General features: G+C 45.6%; 3 protein-coding genes across 3 annotated transcripts in view; 1 reads left to right on the forward strand and 2 right to left on the reverse strand.

Moving 5' to 3' along the window:
- Window positions 1–27,383, forward strand: part of LOC107983763 (zinc finger protein 239-like) — a 284,070-nt gene that overhangs the window by 120,699 nt on the left and 135,988 nt on the right. The window lies entirely within an intron of this gene.
- On the reverse strand, window positions 10–27,083 carry LOC134296929 (zinc finger protein 664-like). Its single transcript, XM_062973107.1, has 2 exons — window positions 26,996–27,083; window positions 10–2,239 (listed from the first exon to the last, which is right to left on the reverse strand). The coding sequence occupies exon 2, from the start codon at window positions 1,956–1,958 to the stop codon at window positions 654–656; it is 1,305 nt and encodes a 434-aa protein (XP_062829177.1). The 5' UTR covers window positions 1,959–2,239; window positions 26,996–27,083; the 3' UTR covers window positions 10–653.
- Window positions 17,675–27,080, reverse strand: LOC134296909 (zinc finger protein 208-like). The gene is made up of 2 exons (XM_062973040.1): window positions 26,996–27,080; window positions 17,675–23,119 (listed from the first exon to the last, which is right to left on the reverse strand). Exon 2 carries the CDS (start codon window positions 22,826–22,828, stop codon window positions 19,496–19,498), a length of 3,333 nt encoding a protein of 1,110 aa, XP_062829110.1. The 5' UTR covers window positions 22,829–23,119; window positions 26,996–27,080; the 3' UTR covers window positions 17,675–19,495.

Genomic DNA, 27,383 nt, shown 5'->3' on the forward strand with positions numbered 1-27,383 from the left:
AGACTTAGATGGAATAAAAGTTAAAACAAGTTTATTGCATGTACAGAGCTTGATGGTTTCTTATATTTTGTAAAAGGCACTTAGCTTAATGGTTACAAACAGATATGAGGTGTTCAAACTTTCAAAATACTTCTTCCTCCAAACTAAACTAGAACCTGATTCTCCTGGATCCACTGGGATTAACTTTCCCTAATCCACAGCCTCTATAAATAACCCTAAACAAGTCCCCTAACTTGCTTAGTCTGGCCTAATAGAGGTCTGTCCCTCCTGGTTTCCTTCAGTCTTGAAACCAGACTGCTCCCTGTGATTCAAAATCACAGACTGTCTAAAATAAGTCACTTTATTTTAGATCTGACTCAAATTCTTTTATTTGAGCCACCCTGATCCTCCACATGAGAATCAGTGCTTTCCCTGCGACTAGAAATCACAGACTCAAACTGGGTTTTAAAACATTCCCCCTTTTCCTTTCCAAATGGCGGTTGGCTCCGCCCCCGTTGTCATGGCAACCTGTCCTTCAATGCTGAGCTGGCTACCTCCTGGTATTATCAGCTCTAATACTCACCATTTTAAATTAACCAAACCTGACTGTTTAAACAAATCAAATAAACATGTCATCCATAAACAAAATAAAATCATACACTTTACACACACATTTATGTGGTCTCTCTCCTGTGTGCATCCTTTGATGGATATGGAGATCTCCACTCTGACAAAAGCTCTTTCCACATTCCATGCATTTGTGGCTTCTCCCCTGTGTGAGTCCTTTGATGGAAACGTAGACTTCCACTGTGACTGAAGCTCTTTCCACATTCCATGCATGTATGTGGCTTCTCCCCTGTGTGAGTCCTTTGATGGGTGCGTAGATTTCCACTCTGATTAAAGCTCTTTCCACATTCCATGCATGTATGTGGCTTCTCACCTGTGTGAGTCCTTTGATGGATACGCAGAGGCCCACTCCGACTGAAGCTCTTTCCACATTCCACACATTCATGTGGTCTCTCACCTGTGTGCATCCTTTGATGGTTACGGAGATCTCCACTCCGACTGAAGCTCTTTCCACATTCCATGCATTTATGTGGCTTTTCTCCTGTGTGGGTTCTTTGATGGGAATGGAGCTTTCCACTCTGACTGAAGCTCTTTCCACATTCCACACATTTATGTGGTCTCTCTCCTGTGTGCATCCTTTGATGGATATGGAGATCTCCACTCTGACTGAAGCTCTTTCCACATTCCATGCATTTATGTGGCTTCTCCCCTGTGTGAGTCCTTTGATGGAAACGTAGACTGCCACTGTGACTGAAGCTCTTTCCACATTCCATGCATTTATGTGGCTTCTCCCCTGTGTGAGTCCTTTGATGGAAACGTAGACTGCCACTGTGACTGAAGCTCTTTCCACATTCCATGCATTTATGTGGCTTCTCTCCTGTGTGCATCCTTTGATGGATGCGTAAATTTCCACTCTTACTGAATCTCTTTCCACATTCCATGCATGTATGTGGCTTCTCCCCTGTGTGAGTCCTTTGATGGATGCGTAGATTTCCACTCTGACTGAAGCTCTTTCCACATTCCATGCATGTATGTGGCTTCTCCCCTGTGTGAGTCCTTTGATGGGTGCGTAGATTTCCACTCTCACTGAATCTCTTTCCACATTCCATGCATGTATGTGGCTTCTCCCTTGTGTGAGTCCTTTGATGGATGCGTAGATTTCCACTCTGACTGAATCTCTTTCCACATTCCACGCATGTATGTGGCTTCTCTCCTGTGTGGATCCTTTGATGGATACGCAGATGTCCACTCTGACTGAAGCTCTTTCCACATTCCACACATTTATATGGCTTCTCTCCTGTGTGAGTTCGTTGATGTTTAGCAAGAGAACTTCTCCCAATGAAACATTTCCCACAGTCCTTACAATTATGTCGCTTCTCCCCTGTGTGTGATTTTGACAACGAATTTTCCATTTTTTAACATTTATTATTCAAATATTATGCCTGAAGTTCACAGATATGGACTCCTGAATAGGATATTTCCTCTTCCCAGTCTCTGTATTGCTGTAGCCTTATTTTCTCTTTACCAACCCCTCTTTTTACAGCACAATCCTTCCTTTCCTTACATTCAAAGGTATGTAGCTTGAAATATAATTTCTCCAATTCATTTCTTGTTCTTGTTAACCCTGCGTACTTTCATTTCAGACGTAAGGCAAAGGGCAATGTTTTCTTCATAAGGTTCGTTTAGAGGTTACCTGCGAAATGAATAAGAGGAAAATCTTATCAGGAGCAGAGTACAGAAAGATCTCATTGAACATGAACAACAATAGCCTAGTGCTGTAGCAATCACAGGGGAAGAGGGGAGAAAGCCTGGCCCAACTGGTAAGAGCCCGTTGCCTGCTGAGAAGCACTTTAACACTTGCCCAACAAAGAACAATCCCTGCAAAGGGGATAGCGGCCTAAGATCCTGTGTCTAATCCAACCTTGGTAAAGGAAGGCCTCTAATAATATGGTCAACATGGAAAGGGGCTAACGATGCAAAGCATTTCCTACCTAGATCCCGCTTCTTCACATCTCCACTCAAAACCTGAGTGGCCATCTGTATGAACAGACTATCCCAAGTGATCAGTCTTGGGAGAAAAATACTTCCTCCAACTTGGGGGAGAGATATTTTCCTGATCCTCTCTTTCCCTGCAGCGTGATGCCTGCCCCACGTTTCTAAAGCAAGGCGCCTGGAGACACTGAGAGCACATTAGGCCACAAAGTTCCTTGACATACTGCATTCTTACAAAACCTATACCACAAAGGTATGTAACTTCAGCCAGAGCCAAGGCACTCAGCCTAGCAGCAGTACATGAGAGAAGGCGGTATAGAGGAGACAGATGGATAGACCCCCAGGGTGAGTGGGAATCCTGCTGCCCTCCAGATCCTTCTGCACTCCAACAGCACCCTTGGGTGGGAGACATGATTCCTGCCCAGTTCTGCTCAGTTCAGTCCATTTTAGAAAGGACATTGGCAAACTGCAGCGGATTCATAGAAAGGCAACAAGGACAGGAAGACATTACATTGTAAATTGTAAATGAAGGAAAAATAAAGGCAAAAGTTTGCTTTTGCACAGGAGACAATGTTGTGGCTCGATCTAAAATTACGTGCTAAAGATGATGCTTCTGACCGTCATCTGGGTAGTACCAGGTATAGCTTGTGCCACCAGATGACTGCAACTAGGCCGACCACCTGCTCCCTCGATCCGTGTCCCTCCTGGCTAGTAAGATCTTGCCTGGAGGGATTACGTGAACCTCTGTTGAATATAATAAACAGCTCCCTTGAGCAAGGAGTTTTTCCAGAGGGTTTAAAAGAGGCGATGGTATCTCCGCTGATGAAGAAACCAGACTTGGATCGTTCGGTTCCCGCTAGCTACCGCCCAGTCTCGAATCTTCCGTTTCTGGGCAAGGTGGTTGAGAGGGCAGCAGCGGAACAGTTGCAGCAGTTCCTCAATGACACAGCCGGACTTGATCCCTTCCAGTCCGGCTTCCGTAGGGGGCACGGGACGGAGACTGTGCTAGTTGCCATCACAGATCAGCTTCGCTGCCAAAGGGATCAAGGCGGATCAGCGCTGCTCGTGTTATTGGATCTCACAGCAGCATTTGATACGGTCGATCACAATCTATTGACCCATCGCCTAGCCATGATGGGGGTTAGGGGGATACCCCTTAAATGGGTGTCCTCCTTCCTCCAGAATCAGGGACAGCGGGTGGTGAGGGGAGGGAAGGTTTCCGAGAGGTCTCCACTAACTTGTGGGGTCCCACAGGGAGCTATTCTCTCTCCTCTATTATTTAAGATCTATTTGCGACCGCTTGCCCGACTGGTGCGGAGCTTTGGGCTCGAGTGCCACCAGTACGCTGATGACACTCAGCTCATTCTGAGGATGGAGGGCCGGTCGGACTCCGTACCCGATAGTTTCCATCAGTGCCCTGAGGCCGTTACTGGATGGTTGCGTGCCAGCAGGTTGAGGGTGAATCCAGCGAAGACGGAGATCCTTTGGCTGGGCTGTCCGGGTGGGGGGGAGATGCAGCTGCCTACCCTGGATGGCGAGACACTGCGTCCGTCATCTTCTGTAAAAAGTCTTGGTGTCTTATTGGACCCTCTGCTCACAATGGAGGCCCAGGTCTCTGCTGTGAGCAGATCTGCGTTTTTCCATCTACGTCAGGCTAGGCGACTGGCTCCCTACCTATCTAGGAACGACCTGGCTACGGTGATCCAGGCGACGGTCATCTTGAGGCTCGACTACTGTAACGCCCTCTACATTGGCCTTCCTCTGTCAGTGATCCGGAAACTGAAGCTGGTGCAAAATGCGGTGGCTCATCTTCTCGCCAGGGTGCCGGCGAGGTGGCGTATCACCCCAATTCTACAACAGCTGCACTGGCTACCGATTGAGTACCGGATTACTTTCAAGATACTGGTACTAACCTTTAAGGCCTTACATGGTTTAGGGCCGGCGTACCTGAGGGCCCGCTTATCCCCCTACCAACCCCAGAGATTACTTCGGTCCAAAGACCAACATTTGCTTGAAGTCCCTAACATACGGACTTATCATTTGTCTTCTACTAGGCAGAGAGCCTTCTCGATTGTAGCCCCTCATTTATGGAATGCCTTGCCAGTTGAAACTCGAACTATCCGAGACCTACTTGCCTTTCGGAAAGCCTGCAAAACCTTGCTCTTCCGACAAGCTTTCGATGGGTGAAAAACTCGGGGCTATGTCTGTTTTTATTGTTGTTTTTATTGTTGTTGTTGTTATTTTAAAGCTAAGTGTATTGTTTTAATCTATTTCTGTAAACCGCTCTGAGCCAAACTGGGAGTAGCGGTATACAAGTCTAATAAAATAATTAATTAATTAAATAAAATGGTCCCCCAATTAACCAGAGAATTTGTTGATCACATTCACAAGGACTGCCAAAGGGGTTCCTAAGACCATCAGAAATATGTGTTTTCTGATGGTCTTTGACAACACCTCTGACATCCCCCTCGTGACCTACCCAGGGGTCCCGACCCCCAGGTTGAGAAACATTGATTTACACTGTTACCCTATTGCATATGAAATTTGTTATAGACAAAGACAAAGAGAGAACTCTGAAAACAGAAAAGGAAGAAAGGGGAGAAACAAGAATGAATGGGGAAGCTCAAATTTTGAAATTGAAGATAAAGTGAAGTTTTTCTTTTGACGAAATAGGTACAGTCTCAATGCAATCGTGATTTGTAATGTTCTGGATTAGAGAGAAAAGAGAAAGGAAATAAGGAAGATTTTTCAATGAGACCTTGAATTGAACAGAAGTCAAAACATCTTCCTGAAGCATTGCCAAATAGAGGAGCTTGTTTAGAAAAGACGTTTATTTGAAAACTTATCACAATATGACATCTATTGGATGAAAGTGGTTACATAACAAATCCAATGTTCAGTTGAAACCTCCTAAAATGGAGAAAGGAAAACAACATAATAAGATATTGGAGAAACATGAAGAAGTTATGAAACCAGTGGAAATTTTGAATGGATTAATCGATAGTGCCAACAATAAGCTGGATCAAATGAATACCATAATGAAGAATTCTCTAGTGGCCCCCAAAGAAGGACAATTGAAACTGGAAAAGTTTCCGAAAGTTTCCGGGCCAAATTAAAGGTGCAGGTTATCTATATATATAAAAGGGTAATGAAATTTCGGCCTAGGACAAAACAACAAAACTACACATCCCAGAAACACTAAACTTGGCAGCACAACCCCTCATCCATGCCTCTATGTTCATACAACAAAAAGAAAAGAAAAATAAACTCCTAATTAGAGGGAGAGGAATAATTGTTTTTATCCAATTGCTGCCAGTTAGAAGGCAAATTAAGCACCAAAACTTCATGTTAGACAACAAATTTGACAGAAAAAGTAGTTCAATACGCAGTAATGTTATGTTGTAATTACTGTATTTACGAATTTAGCACCAAAATATCACGATATATTGGAAACATTGACTACAAAAATGGCTTGGATTATCCAGAGGCTTGGATAAGCGAGGCTTGGATTAGTGAGACTCTACTGTATTTGAGAAAGTACGAAGCAGTGATCCAAGGCGGATTTATCCTTACGGAATCCAGTTTGCTCAGGGCTGATGGTTTTGTTCTGGTCCAGCCTGGTCTGCAACTTTATTAATAGGAATTTTGCACAAAGCTTTCCAATTACCGATAGAAGGCTAATTGGCCAGTAATTGGAAGGATCGGGAGGGTCACCTTTTCTGTAGATTGGAACTATAATGGCAAATTGCCAGTGGTTTGGTAGGATGCCCGTGTTGTTAATGATGGTGAAGACTGCCACCAAGAAGAGGGTCCACCACTCAGGATCCGATGTCAAAATCTCCGGGATAATTAACTCCGATCCAAGTACTTTTCCATTTTTTAGACCAACGATCAGGTCTGCTCCTTCACTACTGAAACAGGGTGCCAGTCGGTCAATTCAGGAGAATCTATCGCTTTTTTTTTCGTGTCAGGAGCAACCCGAGTTGCTTCCGGAGTGAGAGAATTGGCCGTCTGCAAGGATGTTGCCCAGGGGACGTTGCCTGGATGTTCTGCTGTTTTACCATCCTTGTGGGAGGGAGGCTTCTCTCATGTCCCCGCATGGAGCTGGAGCTGAGAGAGGGAGCTCACCTGGGTGGGGTTCGAACCTGGCAGCCTTCAGGTCAGCAGCCCAACCTTCAAGCCACGAGGCTTTTATCCCCTAGGCCACCGGAGGCTCCAAAATCTACCCCTGAGCTCTGGGTTTCTAACTCATCCGCCCAAAAGAGGTTGGAAAAAATGACTATATCCGTTTGAGGGAGAGACTTATTTATTTATTTATTTTCTTACTACATTTATATGCCGCTCTTCTCACCCCGAAGGAGACTCAGAGCGGCTTACAATTCAAATGTACATACAATATATTATTAGCATAGCACAATATAAGCCATTAAATTACTATATTGTACTATATAATTTCATGGTAATATTATTAGTAATATTACATTTAATATATAATATATAATTAATATTATATTATATTATTAATTAGTATAACATTGTATTACATTATAATATTATCATCAATATTATAAGTACATACAATATATTGTATATTTATAAATTATTGTATATTATATATATGTATATAAAATTAGCACAGCATGTTGCTATGGCACAGGAGACGAGATGGAACTGCCTCCCTGGCTCTTCCCGTTGCTCTAAATTTACATCATTATCCAACATTCTGGATTATCCAACGCATTTTTGTCGTCAATGTTTTCAATACATCGTGATATTTTGGTGCTAAATTAGTAAATACAGTAATTACTACGTAGCATTACTGCGTATTGAACTACTTTTTCTGTCAAATTTGTTGTCTAACATGATGTTTTGGTGCTTCATTTGTAAAATCATAACCTCATTTGATGTTTAATAGGCTTTTCCTTAGTGCCTCCTTATTATCCAGCATATTCGCTTATCCAACATTCTGCCGGCCCGTTTATGTTGGATAAGTGAGACTCTGCTGTATATCCGTTTGAGGGAGAGATGTATTTACATCATTGAGGGCGGCTGACAACAAGGGCACCATCTGACGCCTTGAATGCCTATAAAAACAAAGCCACATTGAATGGAAGACTGAGGGTGAAGGTTGGGCTTGAACTGCTCTGTCCATTGGCCAAGAACCAAAACTGCTCGTGGTTGTTTGTTGGGATATTTATACCCCGCTTGATCTCCCCAAAAGGGACTCAAAGCAGCTTGGCATGAAAGCGTCAGGATACCATTGAAAATGCGTAACAAGACAAACATGAAAACAGCCTTCTTCAGGGGCAGCCCCACCAAGAGCGCGTCACAGTCTTCTGGAGGGGGGGGGGAGGGGGAGAGAGAGAGGACGCATGCGCAGAGGAGAGAGCAGGCCGCAGAGTCCCGGGACAGACAGACAGACAGACAGACAGACAGACAGGCCGCTCCCTCCCAAAGGCCGAGAAGAAGGAAGGAAGGGAGGGAGGGAGGGAGGGAGGGAGGGAGGAAGGGAGGGAGGAAGCCCCCCATCCCTCCCCCACTCACCTCCTCCTCTCTCTCTCTCTCTCTCTCTCTCTCTTTCTCCTCCTTCCTTCTTTCCTTCCTTCCTTCTGACAGGAAAGAGCGCCGCCCGGCCCCTCCCCCCCAGTCTTCCCGCCTCTCGCTGCACTTCCGCCCTCAAGAAACATGGCGGCCGCGGGCAAGATTCCCACAGAGGGGCGGGGCCCGAGAGGGAGAGGCAGGCGGAGAGACACGCCCCTTCTTTCCTTTCCTCCCAACGCCCAATGAGAATCCGCCTTCCTCTCTGGCGTCATCGGTCTCCGGGCAGGAACGCCCCCGCCCCCCCTCCGCCCTTCTGCCGTTAACGGTCACTCCAGGAATCGGCCAATGGGAATGGGCCTCGTCTCTCCGCGTCATCCGTCTCCAGGCAGACTCTCCCGCGCCTTCCCGCCTCTGGGCCGGACTCTCCTGGCCCGCTCCTCATGGCAGGCAGGCTGCTGAAGCGGAGAAGGGGGGGCCAGGCCAAGGAGCGGGAGGCGCCTCTGCGTGGACGGGTCGTGTCGGGGAAGCAGCCTCCTCTCTCCGCCTCCGCTCGGCGAGGTTTCCCGGCTTCCTAAAGTGTCGCTTGAGAACCTGAAGTGTAGGTCTGACGGGACTGGCAGTTTCCTCTTCCCTCATTATAACGACTGCCATATACAGTAGAGTCTCACTTATCCAACACTCGCTGGATAAAAAGTCCCCAAACTTTTTAAACAGAGGGCCAGTTCACGGTCCCTCAGACCGTTGGAGGGCCAGACTATAGTTTAAAAAAAAACTATGAACAAATTCCCATGCACACTGCTCATATCTTATTTTGAAGTAAAAAAAAAACGGGAACAAATAAAGCCTCATCGATAATAATAATAATAACAATAATAATAATAATAATAATAATAATAATAATAATAATAATAATAAAGAGGGTTGGAAGAGAGCCCTTGGGCCATTGAGTCCAACCCCCTTCTGCCTTTGTGCACCAAAAGCACTAGAAAAGCACCCCTTAATAATTAATTAAATAATAATTAAAATACCATTATAAACAAGCAAAGCTTTGGAAGGCGCGCACCAGACGCAAGTGTCTTCCTCGGTGGAGGAGGAGGAGGGAGCCGCCACCATGGGGGCCGCATAAATGGCTTCGAAGGGCCGCATGTGGCCCCCGGGCCTTAGTTTGGGGACCCCTGCAGTAGAGTCTCACTTATCCAACACTCGCTTATCCAACGGATTTTCTGGACCAATCACAGTCTGGCTTCAGGCCTGGAGACGGCTCTGGTCGCCTTGGTGGGTGACCTCCGCAGGGAGCTGGACAGGGGAGTGTGACCCTGCTGGTTCTCTTGGACATCTCAGCGGCTTTCGAGACCATCGACCATGGTCTCCTTCTGGGACGTCTCTCCGGGATGGGCCTTGGGGGTTCCGCTCTGCAGTGGCTCCAGTCCTTCCTGGAGGGCCGTTCCCAGATGGTGAAGCTGTCTGCTCTGACCCCTGGCCTTTGACCTGTGGGGTCCCGCAAGGTTCCATTCTGTCCCCCATGCTTTTTAACATCTACATGTAACCGCTGGGAGAGGTCATCTGGAGTTTTGGAGTCTGGTGCCATCTCTACGCGGATGACACCAACTCTACTACTCCTTTCCACCAAACTCCAAGGAAGCCCCTCGGATATTGGATCAGTGCCTGGCCGCTGTGTTGGCCTGGATGAGGGTGAACAAACTGAGACTTAATCCCGACAAGACAGAGGTCCTCCAGGTCAGTCGTAAGTCTGATCGGGGTATTGGGTGGCCACCTGTGCTGGACGGGGTCACACTCCCCCTGAAGGCGCAGGTCCATTGCAGCTTGGGGGTCCTCCTGGATTCGGGGCTGACGCTTGAGGCCCAGGTGTCGGCCGTGGCCGGGAGGGCCTTTGCACAACTAAAACTTGTGCGCCAGCTGCGACCGTACCTCGAGAAGTCTGATCTGACCAGGGTGGTCCATGCCTTAGTTACCTCTAGACTGGATTACTGCAATGCGCTCTACGTGGGGCTGCCTTTGAAGACGGCCCGGAAATTGCAATTAGTACAATGTTCGGCAGCCAGGCTTCTAACTGGAGTGAATTACAGGGCGCGTTCAACGCCTCTGTTTAATAATAATAATAATAATAATAATAATAATAAAACTTTATTTATACCCCGCCACCATCTCCCCAGCGGGGACTCGGGGCGGCTAACATGGGGCCATGCCCAAAGCAATACAATATAATAAAATATAAAACAGCATATCATAACATAATTAAAAGTAATACAATAGATAATAATAGACATCACATCAAGAAATCAAGAAACAGTAAAACAAGAGCAGGCCGCATGAACACAAAGATAAAACCCGGAGTGAGAGGGACAGAGGGGTACTCCAATGTGGACAGGGACCTATAAGAGTGGGGCAGTTTAGAGGATAGATGTTCGGGGGGGAGTAACACAGAAATATATAACAGAAGTTACTCACCAAAAGCACAGCGGAAGAGCCATGTTTTCAGGTCTTTCCTAAAAGCTAACAAAGTGGGAGCTTGCCTGATTTCAGTAGGCAGTGAGTTCCATAGTCGGGGGGCCACAGCAGAAAAGGCCCTCTCCCTTGTACTCACAAGGCGGGCCTGGGATATAGACAGTGGTGATAAAAGGGCCTCCCCGGATGATCGTAAAGATCGGGCAGGTTTATGGAGGGAGATACGGTCACGGAGGTAGGTGGGTCCCAAACCGTTTAGGGCTTTATAGATGATGGTCTGCACCTTGAATTGGGACCGGAAGATGAACGGCAGCCAGTGGAGCTCCTTAAACAAGGGAGTGGATCTCTCCCTGTAACTTGCCCCCGTTATTAATCTGGCACCCGAGCGTTGGACCAGTTGTAATTTCCGGGCCGTCTTCAAGGGAAGCCCCACGTAGAGCGCATTACAGTAGTCCAGTCTAGAGGTAACTAAGGCATGCACCACCGTGGTCAAGTCAGACTTCACGAGGTATGGTCGCAGTTGGCGCACAAGTTTGAGTTGTGCAAAGGCCCTCCCGGCCACCGCCGACACCTGCGCCTCAAGCGTCAGCCCCGAATCCAGGAGGACCCCCAAACTGCGGACCTGTGATTTCAGGGGGAGTGCAACCCCGTCCAGCACAGGCTGCCACCCAATACCCCGATCCGACGCGCGACTGACCAGGAGGGCCTCTGTCTTGTCAGGATTGATCCTCAGCTTGTTCCTATTTTAAACTTGTGTCCTTTGTATGATGTTTTATGGACTTTAATATGTATTTTATAGAAAGGCAATTTTAATGTAGATCTTTTATAGTTAGTTTTATATATATATATCTTTGTTGAATTTTGACAATGTTCGTGTTTTTAAAATTTTGTGGTAACCTGCCTCGTACTGCAAGGAGAGGCGAGTAAGAAATAAAATTATTATTATTATCATTATCATTGTTATTGTTATATGTACGCATTGAGTTGCTAGAGGTGTCATTTCAGTTTGATTTGCAGTTTTCCTTCTTGCAATAGGACTGAAAATGCAGCCCTTCAGTGTCTTCCCAGGTGGGACCCTAAGCTGAGCTGAGCCCTGAAACTGAGCTGGAAGACAAACAGACGGCAAAGAATCTTCTTGTACGTCTTCTTGGGCTGTTGAATGCGCCTGTGTTCTTAGGGCCGTTTCCTCATGGGTCTCTTTATAGGACTGCAATGGTCACCTCTGAGGCCTGTTTATGTGACCAGCTTCCCACCCCTTGCTCTCTCTCCAGGGTCTGGAATGATGCTGTGGCCGAATCCTCAGCCGTTTCTCCCCCTTTGCGATGGAGTGGGACTGAGTCAGGTGAGCAGAAGGATTCCTGGGAGCAGAGGACGGGGCCTGCCGGGGTGTCTTTGGTTAATTGTCAAATATCTGTTGAAACAGACAAGATCGAATGTGTTTCCTTAGAAGTGAAGTACTGAAGGCACAATTACAAGGAGGAAAAAAATGAAGAGAAAACTAAATAGATGCCTCACCCTCACTCATCGCCCGGACTTGCAGCGCTGTATTACCCGCCCTGCCCTTGCAACTGTTCCTGCGCTAGCCCTTGCCCGCCCTCTTCGATCTGAACATGCCCACTGTTCTCGGCTACTGGTTGATGGTGGTTGTTGTTCTTATGTTGTTACAATACTTGTTTTTTGGTTTTATTGTTTTAATGATTGAAATGCAATTGTATATTAATTGTGCTATATTTTATTCTGTTTTTGCTGGGCATAGTCCCCACGTAAGTCATCCCGAGTCCCTTCGGGGAGATGGTGGCGGGATATAAGAACAAACTTATTATTATCTATACACATGATAAAAGTGAAAATCTGTATGTGTGTGTATGTGGCAGGGGTGTCAATTTACACAGACAGGCTCCCACTTCCACAAATAGCTATAGCTCCCACTATGCAGGAAAAACCAGTGGCCCTCCCTCCAATGACACTGTAGGTTATAGCGAGCGCCGTGAAAATGCCCAAGCGCCCTGCCAATGTCCTCCACAAACACCATCCTGCCCACCACCCAAGAGAAGGCTTTCATACGGGGACAATTTCCTCCTAGATCTTCTGTTTTTCTTCCACCAGACACACCAGTGTTTCTGACTCTCTCCATTGATGTGGAATTTGCATGACCCCGCCCACTGCCTCTCCCATAACCCTTTCCTACTCTTTTCCACAGCAAACTCTTTTCCTACTCTTTTCTCACACAGCAAACAGGAATTGATCAGCAACTGAACATATTAGAGAGAGGTTTTGGGAGAATTCAGCATCATTTATAGGACTTGTAGGGACTGGGATGTATAGTCCACCTTCAATCTAAGAGCACTCTGAGCTCCACCAATGATGGACCTGGAACCAACGTGGCACACAGAACCCCCATGACCATACTGCAGGGGTTTGTGGGAATAGACCTTGATTTGGGGAGTTACAATTTACCCTTATCCAGAGAGCACTGAACTCAGCCGACACTGGACCTGAACCAAAATTGACACACAGACACAATACTGGCAGGGTTTGGGGGGGATTGACTTTGCAATATGGGAGTCATGGTTCACGTGCATCCAGAGAGCACTAAACCCACCCGACTACAGTTCTCGACCAAACATGGCCCACAAACCCAACATGGCCGACTGAATACTGACAGGGTTTGGGGTGACTGCCATTTGCATATGGGAGTTGTAGTTCACCCTTAGCCAGAGAGCTTTGAACCCAGTCGACAAATAACCCAGCCAACAAATGCTTTTTTCAACTCACCTGGGCACCACTGGGTCTCCAAGCTTTTTACTCCAATGTTTACAGCTTGGCCATAATGCCAGTAATGTACCACCACGGGCAGAGAATCACAGCTTGATTGAGTCCGAGTTGATGTTTTTATATGTACATATGTTTTATTTAGTTGCATTTTATATGGTGTTTACTTTTTAGACACTTTGTGCCGTCTGTAAGTTGCTCCAAGTCCCTTCAGGGAGATGGTGGCGGGAAAGAAGAATGAAGTTATGGTTGTTGTTGTGGTTATTATTATCAGTTCCACATTCCACCCCATGACGGAAGGTGCAGAAGTCATCGCAACAGTGTCTGCAGTGCGACATTAATTACCAACAAACTGGACAGGGGTTTTGGGGGGAATTGACCTTGATTTGGGGAGTTGTAGTTCTCTACATCCAAAAACCACTGTGAACCCAGCCTACGATGGCACACAGACCCAACATATCCAACTTTAAATACTGATGGCAGTTTGGGGTGATTGACCTAGGAATCCGGGATTTGTAGTTCACTCACATCCAGAGATTACTGAACCCAGCCGGCGATGGATCCAGACCAAAATTGGTGCACAGGCCCAACGTGACTATCTTTTAAAACTGGCAGGCTTTGGGGAGGACTGACCCCCGATTTTGGGAATTGTAGTTCACCCATATCATGAATTTCCCATCTGGAGCATACATAGAAAAGGAAAGGAAAGGCAGGCTTTTTCTAATAAGTAGCACCACAAATGTCCTAACCCAGGCATCGCCAGGTACCTAAGCTAGTCTCTACCTATGTCTTCTTCTTCTTCTATATCCATAATAAAAGTGAAATTATGAAATAATAATACATTAAAACTTTGTTTTTTTACCACATCTGTCTCCGCAGGGGGACTCAGAGCGGTTCTATGTGTATGTCTCCCACTTCCACAGACAGGCTCCCATTTTCACGCACACCCACAACCTCCCTCCCTCTCATGGCATTGCAGACTAGAGAGAGCGCTGTGAACCACGTCCTCCACAAACACCATTCTGCCCACCATCCAAGGGAATGCTTTTCTATGGGGACAATTTCACCCTAGATTTTATCTGTTCCCTCCACCACAGACACCTCAGTGTTTCTTACTCTTTCCATTGCTGTGGAATGTGCACGATCCCACCCACTGCCTCTTCCATAACCCTTTCCTAAACAGACCAGAACTGATCAGCTGACTCCATACAACAGGTCTTGGCACACCGACCTGACATGCCTAATTTGGAATACCAGTGGGTGTGGAGGGGACTGGCCTTAGAGGTTGGGAGTTATGGTTCACCCACAGTGCTCTCTCAGTGGGGGTTCTGTGACCCCACCGACAGATCTGGGCCAAACATGACACACAGACCCCACATGCCATGAAGGGATTTTAGGGGGGGGGGGCTGATACATCATGGTAGAAGTTGTAGTTCACCCCTCATCTAGGGAGCACTCTGAATCCCACCAGTAACAGATCTGGACCTAACCTGGCACCAGGGTGGGAGTTGTAGTTCACCCTGCATCCAGAGAGCACTGTGAACCCAACCAATGACCGTTCTAGACCGAACTTGGCACACATACCCAGCATGGCCAACTTTGAATACTGATTGGGTTTGGGTGGAGGGAACTGACCCATGATTTTGGGAACTGTAGTTCACCCTCATAGAATCATAGAATTGGAAGTCCAGTCCAACCCCATTCTGCCAAGAAGCAGGAAAATGACATTCAAAGCACCCCCAACAGATGGCCATCCAGCCTCTGCTTAAAAGCCTCCAAAGAAGGAGCCTCCCCCACACTACGGGGCAGAAAGTTCCACAACTCTCATTGTTCGGAAGTTCTTCCGGATGTTCAGGTGGAATCTCCTTTCCTGCAGTTTGAAGCCATTGTTCTGTGTCCTAGTCTGCAGGGCAGCAGAAAGCAATCTTGCTCCCTCCTCCCAATGACTTCCCCTCACATATTTGTACATGGCTCTCATGTCTCCTCTTAGCCTTCTCTTCTGCAGGCTAAACATGCATAGCTCTATCAGTCGCTCCTCCTAGGGCTTGTCCTCCAGACCCTTGATCATTTTAGTCGCCCTCCTGTGGACGCTTTCCAGCTTGTCAACATCTCCCTTCAACTGTGGTGCCCAGAATGGGACAGAGTGTGATCCCAGGTGTGGTCTGACCAAGGCAGAATAGAATAAGGGGGAGCAGGACTTCCCTGGATCTAGACGCTGTTCCCCTATTGATGCAGGACAGAATCCCACTGGCTTTTTTAGCTGCTGCATCACATTGTTGGCTCATGTTTAACTTGTTGTCCACGAGGACTCCACGGTCTTTTTCACACGTACTGCTGTCGAGCCAGGCGTCCCCCATTCTGTATCTATGCATTCCATTTTTTCTGCCTAAGTGGAGTATCTTGCATTTGTCCCTGTTGAACTTCATTTTGTTAGTTTCGGCCCATCTCTCTAGTCTTTCAAGATCGTTTTGAATTCTGCTCCTGTCTTCTGGAGTGTTGGCTATCCCTCCCAGTTTGGTGTCGTCTGCAAACTTGATGATCGTGCCTTCTAACCCTTCATCTAAGTTGTTAATAAAGATGTTAAACAGAACCGGGCCCAGGACAGAGCCCTGCGGCACTCCACTCGTCACTTCTTTCCATGATGAAGACGACGCATTGGTGAGCACCCTTTGGGTTCGTTCGCTTAGCCAATTACAGATCCACCTAACCGTAGTTTTGTCTAGCCCACATTTTACTAGCTTGTTTGCCAGAAGGTCGTGGGGGACCTTGTCGAAGGCCTTACTGAAATCCAGGTAGGCTACATCCACGGCATTCCAGCTTGTAACTCTATCGAAAAAAGAGATCAGATTAGTCTGGCATGATTTGTTTTTGATAAATCCGTGTTGACTATTAGCAATGACAGCATTTGTTTCTAAATGTTCACAGACCACTTCCTTAGCGATCTTTCCCAGGATCTTGCCTGGTATCAACGTGAGGCTGACCGGTCAGTAATTGTTTGGGTTGTTCTTTTTTCCCTTCTTGAAGATAGGGACCACATTCGCCCTCCTCCAATCTGCTGGGACTTCTCCCGTTCTCCAAGAACTCTCGAAGATAATTGCCAGTGGTTCTGAAATAACTTCCGCTAGTTCCTTCAATACTCTTGGATGTAGCTGATCTGGTCCTGGGGACTTGAATTCGTTTAGAGAGGCCAGGTGTTCCTGGACAACTTGTTTCCCTATTTGGGGTTGGATTTCCCCCAATCCTTCGTCCATTCCATGTTGCTGGGGTTGAAGATGGCTTTCTTTTTGTGAGAAGACCGAGGCAAAGAAGGCATTAAGCAGTTCTGCCTTTTCCCTGTCCCCTGTCACCATCACCCCATCCATTTCTCCTCACAGTGGCCCTATTGCCTCCTTATTCTTCCTTTTTCTACCAACGTAAGCAAAAAAGCCTTTTGTGGTTGTTTTTTATGTCCCTGGCAAGTCTGAGCTCATTTTGCGCTTTAGCCTTGCGAACCTTTTCCCTACAGGAGTTGGCTATACGTTTGAATTCTTCTTTGGTGATTTCTCCCCTTTTCCACTTCTTGTGCATGTCTCTTTTGAGTCTTAGCCCGGTTAGAAGTTCTTTGGACATCCATTCTGGCTTCTTCGCACTTGTTTTATTTTTTTTCTTTGTTGGCACTATTTGCATTTGCGCCTTGAGTAGTTCACTTTTTAAAAACTCTCATCCATCCTTAACTCCCTTGTCTTTTAATATTGGCGTCCATGGAATGCCGCTCAGTAATTCCTTCATTTTTTGGAAGTCAGCTCTCTTAAAGTCCAGAATGCGTGTTTGACTTGTTTTAGTTTCAGCCTTCCTTTGTATGGCAAACTGCAGGAGCACATGGTCACTTGCCCCTAAGGATCCAACCACTTCGACTGTATTGATCAGGTCTTCCACATTTGTTAAGATTAGATCAAGAGTAGCCTATCCCCTTGTTGCCTCTTCTACCTTCTGGACCATAAAATTGTCTGCAACGCAAGTGAGGCAATGTGAATCAGTTGCTTTGTATTTTAGTCTCCAGAGAAGCAGGAAAAACTTGCCAATTTCTTTTCAAAGGGACATCCTTCCAAATATTGGCTCTCTTGTCCCCTTGGCCTTTTTTCCCCTCTGAACTAAACACACCCATCACCCTCGGCCATTCCCTAGAGCCCTTTTCTGGAGACATCTCAAAATCTTGCTTGAATGGTGCTGCCCAGAACTGGACACAAGGTTATTCCAGATCAGGTCTGATCAAAGCGTAGAAGAGAGTTGACTAAAACTTACCCAGATCTAGACATCACCCTCCCATTGGTACAGCCTAAAATCACACTGGCTTTTCAAAGCTGCTGTATCACACTCGTTTTTAAAAAACAATATTTATTCAAAGACTAAAGAAGAAAAACAAATCAAAGCATGTTTACACAAATTACAATTTTGGTATTTAAAAACAATATTTTATACAAATAATAATTTTGGTACATTTTTTTAAAAAAGGACTATTTAACAAATATAAAGGGAACAAGACACACACCTTGCACAATAAGAACAAAACTAACTGACATCAAACGCTAATTTACAAAACTCACTCACTATATGATTTGTATCTCTATTTACTCTTATTTCCTTTCAATGCGGTTCTATACTTCATCAATGTAGTTAATATGTCCATCTCAACGGATTCATGAATCTTCATCAGTCGTTGTAGTCATTTTTTTGTCTTCCATTCTCTGCAGTTGGGGAGGGATACTGTGTGTCCTAATGGACCCTTTGCCAAAGGTGGGGATTGAACAGTCTCATATGCAGAAAGGGTTTCACTCTACACAGGGATAAGTACACACAAAGCAAGGCTGATGGTCTCATGTTCCAGGGCTCTCTTGGTATAAAGTCTGAGGTTTATTAAACAAACACAAGACAAGCCAAGACCATATTTTATAGGAAAACTAAAGTCTTCAGTCCAGCTAAAACAGTGGTTCCCAACCTGGGGTCCATGGACCACCAGTGATCCGCAAGAACTAAAATAGGGTTCACAGCCTCACAGTTACTACACCATTACAATGAGAGTGACTGGTCTCGCGAAACCCTCTTATAGTCCTGAGGATTATTAAATATGGTTTTCTGTGGGCGAGCAGATGACGACTAACTGGATGGCATATCAGGAATGAGAGCTGACGTGGTCTATCCAATGCAATGTTCTGAATCATCACTCCAAATAACCAAACCAAATCTAAAGTTGACCAAAAACTGATTTATAACCCTTCTGGTACTAATTTTGGAGAGTGGTCCCTTGTCAAATGATCCCTAGTTAAAAAAAGGTTGGGAGCCACTGAGCTAAAATAATTGGAGCAACACAGTTGAAGGAACAATGAATACAAGTGCAGGTCAAGAGTCCAATTATTGCGGACAAGTTGAGTACTGCAGATACAGGTCAGGAGTGAAAATTAACAAGAACCAAGGTCACAGTCCCAACAATCACATGCCAGGAGTTCATTCAGCTGAGTTGATAAAACAACAACCAAGAAATCAAGAGTACAAACCGAATTTAGAGTCCCAAAGTCAAGCCAGAAAATCAGGGATACAAACAAAGTCCAAGTCCATATACGAAACCTAGACGTCAGTCCAGAATTTAGAGTCAATGATTCAGGATACAACAAAGTCCAGAAAAGGGTTAAAAGTTCAGGGCTAGCACCCAAAATTTCAACCAAGGGACTCAGGACAGATCACAGTACATACAGTACACATGCATGGGAAACAATTGATGCCATTGAATGCAGAAGAGCCAAGAAATAAGGCAGGAGTATGAAGATACGACGTTATCTGCAAACAAAGAGCTATTCTTTTTCAGAACCCTTTAATCCAGAGATCTCTGCTGCTGCTCATTTCAGCAAACCTTCACACATCATCCTAGAGGCCTGCGATGGGTCTCTTTGCGGAGGAGGTTAGGTGAACCCCTTCCAAGCTTGCTGCCATTCTGAGTGACACCTGCTCCCAGTAGCCGTCAACCAAGGCCACACAAACTCCGATTCATGGTGGAGAGAGAGCAAGGTGCTGGCCTTCCTCTTTCCTTCCAATGTGTTTTTATAGATTCGGAAACTCAAAGGCCCGTCTCCTCTAGAGGTACATGAGTTCTGTGATATCTACTGTATGCTGAACTTTTTCTAAAGCTCTGTTCCTATTCCGTGCATTAAGGTGACTTCTCCTCTGTGTGGGTCCTTTGATGGGAACATAGACTGCCACTCTGACTGAGGCTTTCTCCACATTCTATGCATTTATATGGCTTCTCCCCTGTGTGGGTCCTTTGATGGGAACGTAGACTGCCACTCTGACTGAAGCTTTCTCCACATTTCATGCATTTATGTGGCTTCTCCCCTGTGTGGGTCTTTTGATGGGAACGTAGACTGCCACTCTGACTGAAGCTTTCTCCACATTTCATGCATTTATGTGGCTTCTCCCCTGTGTGGGTCCTTTGATGAGAACGTAGATGTCCACTCTGACTGAAACTCTTTCCACGTTCTATGCATTTATGTGGCTTCTCCCCTGTGTGGGTCCTTTGATGGGAACGTAGATGTCCACTCTGACTGAAACTCTTTCCACATTCTATGCATTTATATGGCTTCTCACCTGTGTGGGTCCTTTGATGGGAACGTAGACTGTCACTCCGACTGAAGCTTTCTCCACATTCTATGCATTTATATGGCTTCTCCCCTGTGTGGGTCCTTTGATGGGAACGTAGATTGTCTCTCCGACTGAAGCTTTCTCCACATTCTATGCATTTATGTGGCTTCTCCCCTGTGTGCTTCTTTTGATGGGAACGTAGACTGCCACTGTGACTGAAGTTTTCTCCACATTCCATGCATTTATAGGGCTTCTCCCCTGTGTGCTTCCTTTGATGGGAACGTAGACTGTCACTCCGGCTGAAGCTTTCTCCACATTCCATGCATTTATATGGCTTCTCCCCTGTGTGGGTCCTTTGATGGGAACGTAGACTGCCACTCTGACTGAGGCTTTCTCCACATTCTATGCATTTATATGGCTTCTCCCCTGTGTGGGTCCTTTGATGGGAACATAGACTGCCACTCTGACTGAGGCTTTCTCCACATTCCATGCATTTATATGGCTTCTCCCCTGTGTGGGTCCTTTGATGGGAACGTAGACTGCCACTCTGACTGAGGCTTTCTCCACATTTCATGCATTTATGTGGCTTCTCCCCTGTGTGGGTCTTTTGATGGGAACATAGACTGCCACTCTGACTGAGGCTTTCTCCACATTCCATGCATTTATATGGCTTCTCCCCTGTGTGGGTCCTTTGATGGGAACATAGACTGCCACTCTGACTGAGGCTTTCTCCACATTTCATGCATTTATGTGGCTTCTCCCCTGTGTGGGTCTTTTGATGGGAACGTAGACTGCCACTCTGACTGAAGCTTTCTCCACATTTCATGCATTTATGTGGCTTCTCCCCTGTGTGGGTCCTTTGATGAGAACGTAGATGTCCACTCTGACTGAAACTCTTTCCACATTCTATGCATTTATATGGCTTCTCCCCTGTGTGGGTCCTTTGATGGGAACGTAGATTGTCTCTCCGACTGAAGCTTTCTCCACATTCTATGCATTTATATGGCTTCTCCCCTGTGTGGGTCCTTTGATGGGAACGTAGTTTGTCTCTCCGACTGAAGCTTTCTCCACATTCTATGCATTTATGTGGCTTCTCCCCTGTGTGCTTCTTTTGATGGGAACGTAGACTGCCACTGTGACTGAAGTTTTCTCCACATTCCATGCATTTATAGGGCTTCTCCCCTGTGTGCTTCCTTTGATGGGAACGTAGACTGTCACTCCGGCTGAAGCTTTCTCCACATTCCATGCATTTATATGGCTTCTCCCCTGTGTGGGTCCTTTGATGGGAACGTAGACTGCCACTCTGACTGAGGCTTTCTCCACATTCTATGCATTTATATGGCTTCTCCCCTGTGTGGGTCCTTTGATGGGAACATAGACTGCCACTCTGACTGAGGCTTTCTCCACATTCCATGCATTTATATGGCTTCTCCCCTGTGTGGGTCCTTTGATGGGAACGTAGACTGCCACTCTGACTGAGGCTTTCTCCACATTCCATGCATTTATGTGGCTTCTCCCCTGTGTGGGTCCTTTGATGGGAACATAGACTGCCACTCTGACTGAGGCTTTCTCCACATTCCATGCATTTATATGGCTTCTCCCCTGTGTGGGTCCTTTGATGGGAACATAGACTGCCACTCTGACTGAGGCTTTCTCCACATTCCATGCATTTATGTGGCTTCTCCCCTGTGTGGGTCCTTTGATGGGAACGTAGACTGCCACTCTGACTGAAGCTTTCTCCACATTTCATGCATTTATGTGGCTTCTCCCCTGTGTGGGTCTTTTGATGGGAACGTAGACTGCCACTGTGACTGAAGCTCTTTCCGCATTCTACGCATTTATGTGGCTTCTCCCCTGTGTGGGTCCTTTGATGGGAACGTAGACTGCCACTCTGACTGAAGCTTTCTCCACATTCTATGCATTTATGTGGCTTCTCCCCTGTGTGGGTCCTTTGATGGGAACGTAGACTGCCACTCTGACTGAAGCTTTCTCCACATTTCATGCATTTATGTGGCTTCTCCCCTGTGTGGGTCCTTTGATGGGAACGTAGATGTCCACTCTGACTGAAACTCTTTCCACATTCTATGCATTTATATGGCTTCTCCCCTGTGTGGGTCCGTTGATGGGAACATAGACTGTCACTCCAACTGAAGCTTTCTCCACATTCTATGCATTTATATGGCTTCTCCCCTGTGTGGGTCCTTTGATGGGAACGTCGATTGTCTCTCCGACTGAAGCTTTCTCCACATTCTATGCATTTATATGGCTTCTCCCCTGTGTGGGTCCTTTGATGGGAACGTAGTTTGTCTCTCCGACTGAAGTTTTCTCCACATTCTATGCATTTATATGGCTTCTCCCCTGTGTGGGTCCTTTGATGGGAACGTAGTTTGTCTCTCCGACTGAAGTTTTCTCCACATTCCATGCATTTATAGGGCTTCTCCCCTGTGTGCTTCCTTTGATGGGAACGTAGACTGTCACTCCGACTGAAGCTTTCTCCACATTCTATGCATTTATATGGCTTCTCCCCTGTGTGCTTCCTTTGATGGGAACGTAGACTGTCACTCCGACTGAAGTTTTCTCCACATTCCATGCATTTATATGGCTTCTCCCCTGTGTGGGTCCTTTGATGGGAACGTAGACTGTCACTCCGACTGAAGCTTTCTCCACATTCTATGCATTTATAGGGTTTCTCCCCTGTGTGGGTCCTTTGATGGGAACGTAATTTGTCACTCTGACTGAAGCTCTTTCCACATTCCACACATTCATATGGCTTCTCCCCTGTGTGGGTCCTTTCATGTCTAGTAAGATTACTTTTCCAATCAAATTGTTTCCCACATTCCATACACTGATGTAACTTCTCCCCTGTGTGTGATCTAGGATAGGGAGGTAGAGGACTTGCCATTCTTTTATATTTATAATTCAAATATTATGCCAGGGGTTCACAGATATAACCTCCTGAGCAGCACAGTCTTTGTATTGCTGTAGCCTTCTGCTCGCTTTCCCAAGCCTCTCTTTTTTCAGCACAATCTTATTTCCTCCTCTTAACTGCATAGGTTTGTAGCTTGAAATATATTTTTATTACTTATTTTTTCTTGTTGTCATTGCTGTGTATTTTGAAGTCCCTTTAGACTTAGAGCACTCCTTGGGCAAAGCTCTCACAACGTATTCTTTGCAGAGCTTTTTCAGAAGTTACCTGCAGACAAATGAGGGGAAAATCTCTTCAGGAGTTGAACAGAGAAAGATCTCATGGAACATGAAAAACAAGTCTCGTGCTGTAACAAACCCAGGGGAAGAGGGTGAGCCCATTGCCTGGTGAGAAATGCTTTAACACTTGCCTAACAACAAACAATCCCTCCTCAGGTCCAAAGGGGACGGTGCGCAAAGATACTCTGCACAAAATAAAATCTAACCCTACCGATTAAAATCCAACAATGCAGCAAAGCTGAAGGCATAACAGGCTGTGAACTGTGAACATTTATTTTTGGCGTCTTTCGCTGAATTAAATTATTCTCAATGTCTTGTAGAGATATGTGGTCAGCCTTATATAAATTAATGTAATAATATTTTAACGCCTGTTGATATCATCTATTAATATTTTATCCTCATGTTGTATCTTAACAGTAAGTCCCCTTCAGGGTAGAGAAAGGCGGGGTAGAAATGTCATAAATAAATACATACATAAATAAATAATTGACAATTACATTTTTGGGCTTTCTTTCCTCAACGTATATGCTAACTATTTCCTTGGTTTGTTAGCTGATTCAAAATATTTTTTTTTGCATTCTTTATTTTAGTTTCCAATTCATTAACTAGTAACACAATAATTGCTTTTGTAGGAGTTTTATCTGAGTTAGAATGTTTGAATTCAAAGGATTTTTCTTTAACTCCTCTTCTTTTTTAATATCATCTGAAATTATCTGAAAATATTTCTGTCTATTCTTTCTCATTTCAGTGTTGCATTTTATAAAGTATTCTCTAATATAAGCTGTACTGGCATCCCATACTGTTTGAATATCTGTAACTTGATTTAAATTAAGTTCCAAATATTCTTTCAGTTTTTCTTTCAAATTCTCAATTACGTCCTCCTTTTGCAGTAGTGATTCATTTAGCTGCCATCTAAGTGTTTTTAATAATAATAATAATAACTTTATTTTTATACCCCGCCCCATCTCCCCGAAGGGACTCGGGGCAGCTTACATGGGGCCTTGCCCGATAAAACAATCAAATATCAAAACACAGCAATAAAAGTTATCCAATAAAAACATCAATTACAGTAAAAACAATCGTTAAATCAACATAAAACATACAATATTAACACTGGAGTCTAATTCATAGAACCCAGGCAAAGTGCAACATGTGCCGAAATGGGCCGAAATGGGGAAGGGCCATTTTTTACTTTCTTTTTAATTGCTAGAGTCACTGGATTATGATCTGAGATAGTTTTGGGTAGGAGTTCTGTCTTTTGAACAGGTTTTGAGTTTGGCAGATATCCATATCTTTTCCATTCTAGAGAAAGTATTTTGTCTTTCTGAAAATTGTGTACTGTATATACTCGAGTAAAAGCCGAGGCACCTAATTTAACACAAAAAACTGGGAAAAACTATTGACTCAAGTATAAGACGGGGTGGGAAATGCAGCAGGTACTGGTACATTTCAAAATAAAAATAGATAGCAATAAAATTAGATTAATGGAGGCATCAGAAGGTTAAATGTTTTTGAATATTTACATACAACTGCAATTTAAGACTTTCCAACTGTGATTAAATTATTATTCTAAGCTTCTTCAATGTAAATGTGCTTATATATTCTTCCAATAATCACCATAGTTTATTTTAACTATACATTTTGGGGGAAATGCAGTGTGTATACGAATAAAGAAAAGTGGGAAAGACGAGTGCCGAGGAGAGGAAGGCGTGCGCTGCACGGGAAAGGAGGAGAGGCTTATACTTGCGTATATACAGTATATTCTTTGCATCCCCCTCCCCGAGAGTTTGTCTTTCTTTGGTGAAATCACTCCATTCCAATCTCCCAAAAGGCACCCGTTTTCATAATGGAGGTCTGTTGGAAACTAGGCACGTGGGGTTTATATATCTGTGTAATGACAAGGGTGGGAGAAAGAACTCTTGTCTGCCTGAGGCAAGTATGAATGTTGCAGCTGGCCACCTTGATTGACACTGAATTTCATTTTCAAAGCCTGCCTGCTTTCTGCCTGGGGGAATCCTTTGTTGGGAGGTGTTAGCTGACCCATTGTTTCATGCCTGCAATTCTCATTTTTTGAGTGTTGATTTTTATTTACTGATTTTAGAGTCTTTTTTCATACTGGTAGCCAGATTGTGTTCAATTTCATGGTTTTCTCCTTTCTGTTGAAATTGTCCACATGCTTGTGGATTTCAATGGCTTTTCTGTGTAGTCTGACATGGTAGTTGTCAGAGTAATCCAACATTTCTGTGTTCTCAAATAATATACTATGTTGGTTCATCAAGTGTTCGGCTTCCCCTTGGCAACATCTTTGTAGATGGCTGATTCTCCCACACCAGAAGAGACTCGGGCTCTCATCTGGCTCGTCATACCTCATAGAGCTTGTTGAGTTTAGGATCGCAGTGCTCGAACCGGTTTGTAAACGGAGATGCAGACTATTTGCAGAATCGCGTCCCTGTTTACAAACCGGCTCGAGCACTGCGATCTGCGGAGGAGGCCCTGCTCTCAGTCCCACCCCCGTCTCAAGCACGGCTGGTGGGAACGAGAAAGGGGGCCTTCTCCGTGCTCCTCCCCTCCTCTGGAAATCCCTCCCAAAAGAACGAAAAACTGCCCCCTCCCTCCTTGCCTTCAAACTAAAAACACATCTATGCACTCTGGCCTACTGAGAGGAGGAAGACTAATACGACTCAATATGTATCATTGTCTAGATATATTAAATCCTGTCTAGATACTGGAATTGATCTCAATTGGACACCATCTGACCACTTAATAAGGTCTGAGCTGTTTGAAGTGTTTATTCTGTGTACATTTACACTATGTGACTATGTTTGCTAGGCTTGTCAAGTTTTATTTTTGAGGAGAGTCCTCCAAGTTCTGTCAGTCATCCAGATTTGACTGCAGGCATGTTTCAAAATCCAAAAAGATGTCCCATTGGTGAGGAAGAGGAGGGGGAAAGGCTTCCTTTCTGCTGCTCTGGAGACTAAGGGACAACGGAGCCAGGAGGTCAAACGGCAAGAAAAGGGATTCCTCCCAAACACGAGGAAGGACTTCCTGAGGGCAAGAAGAAGAGCTGTTCAGCAGGGGAACTCTCTGCCTCAGAGTCTGGTGGGAGCTCCTTCTTTGGAGGATTTAGTCAGAGGCTGGATGGAGATCTGTCGGGAGGATTTGGATTGTGTTTCCCTGCCTGGCAGAAGGGGGTGGGGCTGGGTGGCCCTTGGGGTCCCTTCCAACCCTCTGGCTTCGGGGATTCCTCGTGTCTCAGTCCTAGGCCAAGGCTGCCGCCTCCCCCTCCCCCGCCTCCTCCTCAAGGACTTGGGAGATATTTGTCTTGGGATAGAACTCCCAGGTTCCTCCAACCCTCATGCCAGGAGGGTTTCTGGGCGTTGTAGTCCAAGAGAGCCATTCCCTTTGGGGAGAGAGGGAGGGTTAGAAAGAAAGTTATTACTATTACTATTATTATCATTATTCCCTCCACTCTCTTGAGCAGGGATTCCCAAACTCTATTCCTCTGGGATTTCTTGGACTTTAGCACCCAGAAGCCTCAGCTGCCTTGGCCCAAGATCAGGGATTCTGGGACATGGAGTCCCCGGAAGTGGAAGGCCAGGGCTTGGGAAGGGAGGCTCCTGAGAAGGGACCAGGCTTCCATGGCTGAACTGCTCTTGCCATCCAGAAATGCTTCCCAATGTTTAGTTGGAAGCTTCTTTCCCACAATGTGAATCAACTGCTTTCCATTTTAGTCTCCAGAGTAGCAGGAAAAACTTGCCCTTTTCTCCTCAGTGGGACATCCTTCCCCATATTGGCTCTCCTGTCCCCTCGGCCTTTCTTTCCCTCTCAGCTAAAGATACCCAAACTACTCCCAAGTCCGCCTCACCTTTTGGCACCTGCTGTTCCTTCTCCACTTCGGCCTGGAGCTTCTTCTGCACGGCCTCCGCCAATCCCTCCCTGCAGACGCCCTTCTTTCGCAGGACAGCCCTCTCTGCCGAGGGAAGGGTCCGGGTTATGCGTCTGTTGCCATTTCCAAAAAAGGACAAAGCAGTCAAAAAGGGCAAAGCAGCAACAACAGCAGTTCAGCAGATCAGGAGCTCCATCATAATAATAATAATAATAATAATAAACAGATGAAACAATAGATCACACCCTCAGCTGCTGCAGAAAGATTGCACAGACAGACTACAAGCAGAGGCAGAACACCGTTGCTCAGATGATTAATTGGAACTTGTGCCACAAATACCATCTGCCTGCAACAAAGAACTGGTGGA

Source organism: Anolis carolinensis, chromosome 2, assembly GCF_035594765.1.
Source record: "Anolis carolinensis isolate JA03-04 chromosome 2, rAnoCar3.1.pri, whole genome shotgun sequence".
NCBI lineage: Eukaryota > Metazoa > Chordata > Lepidosauria > Squamata > Dactyloidae > Anolis > Anolis carolinensis.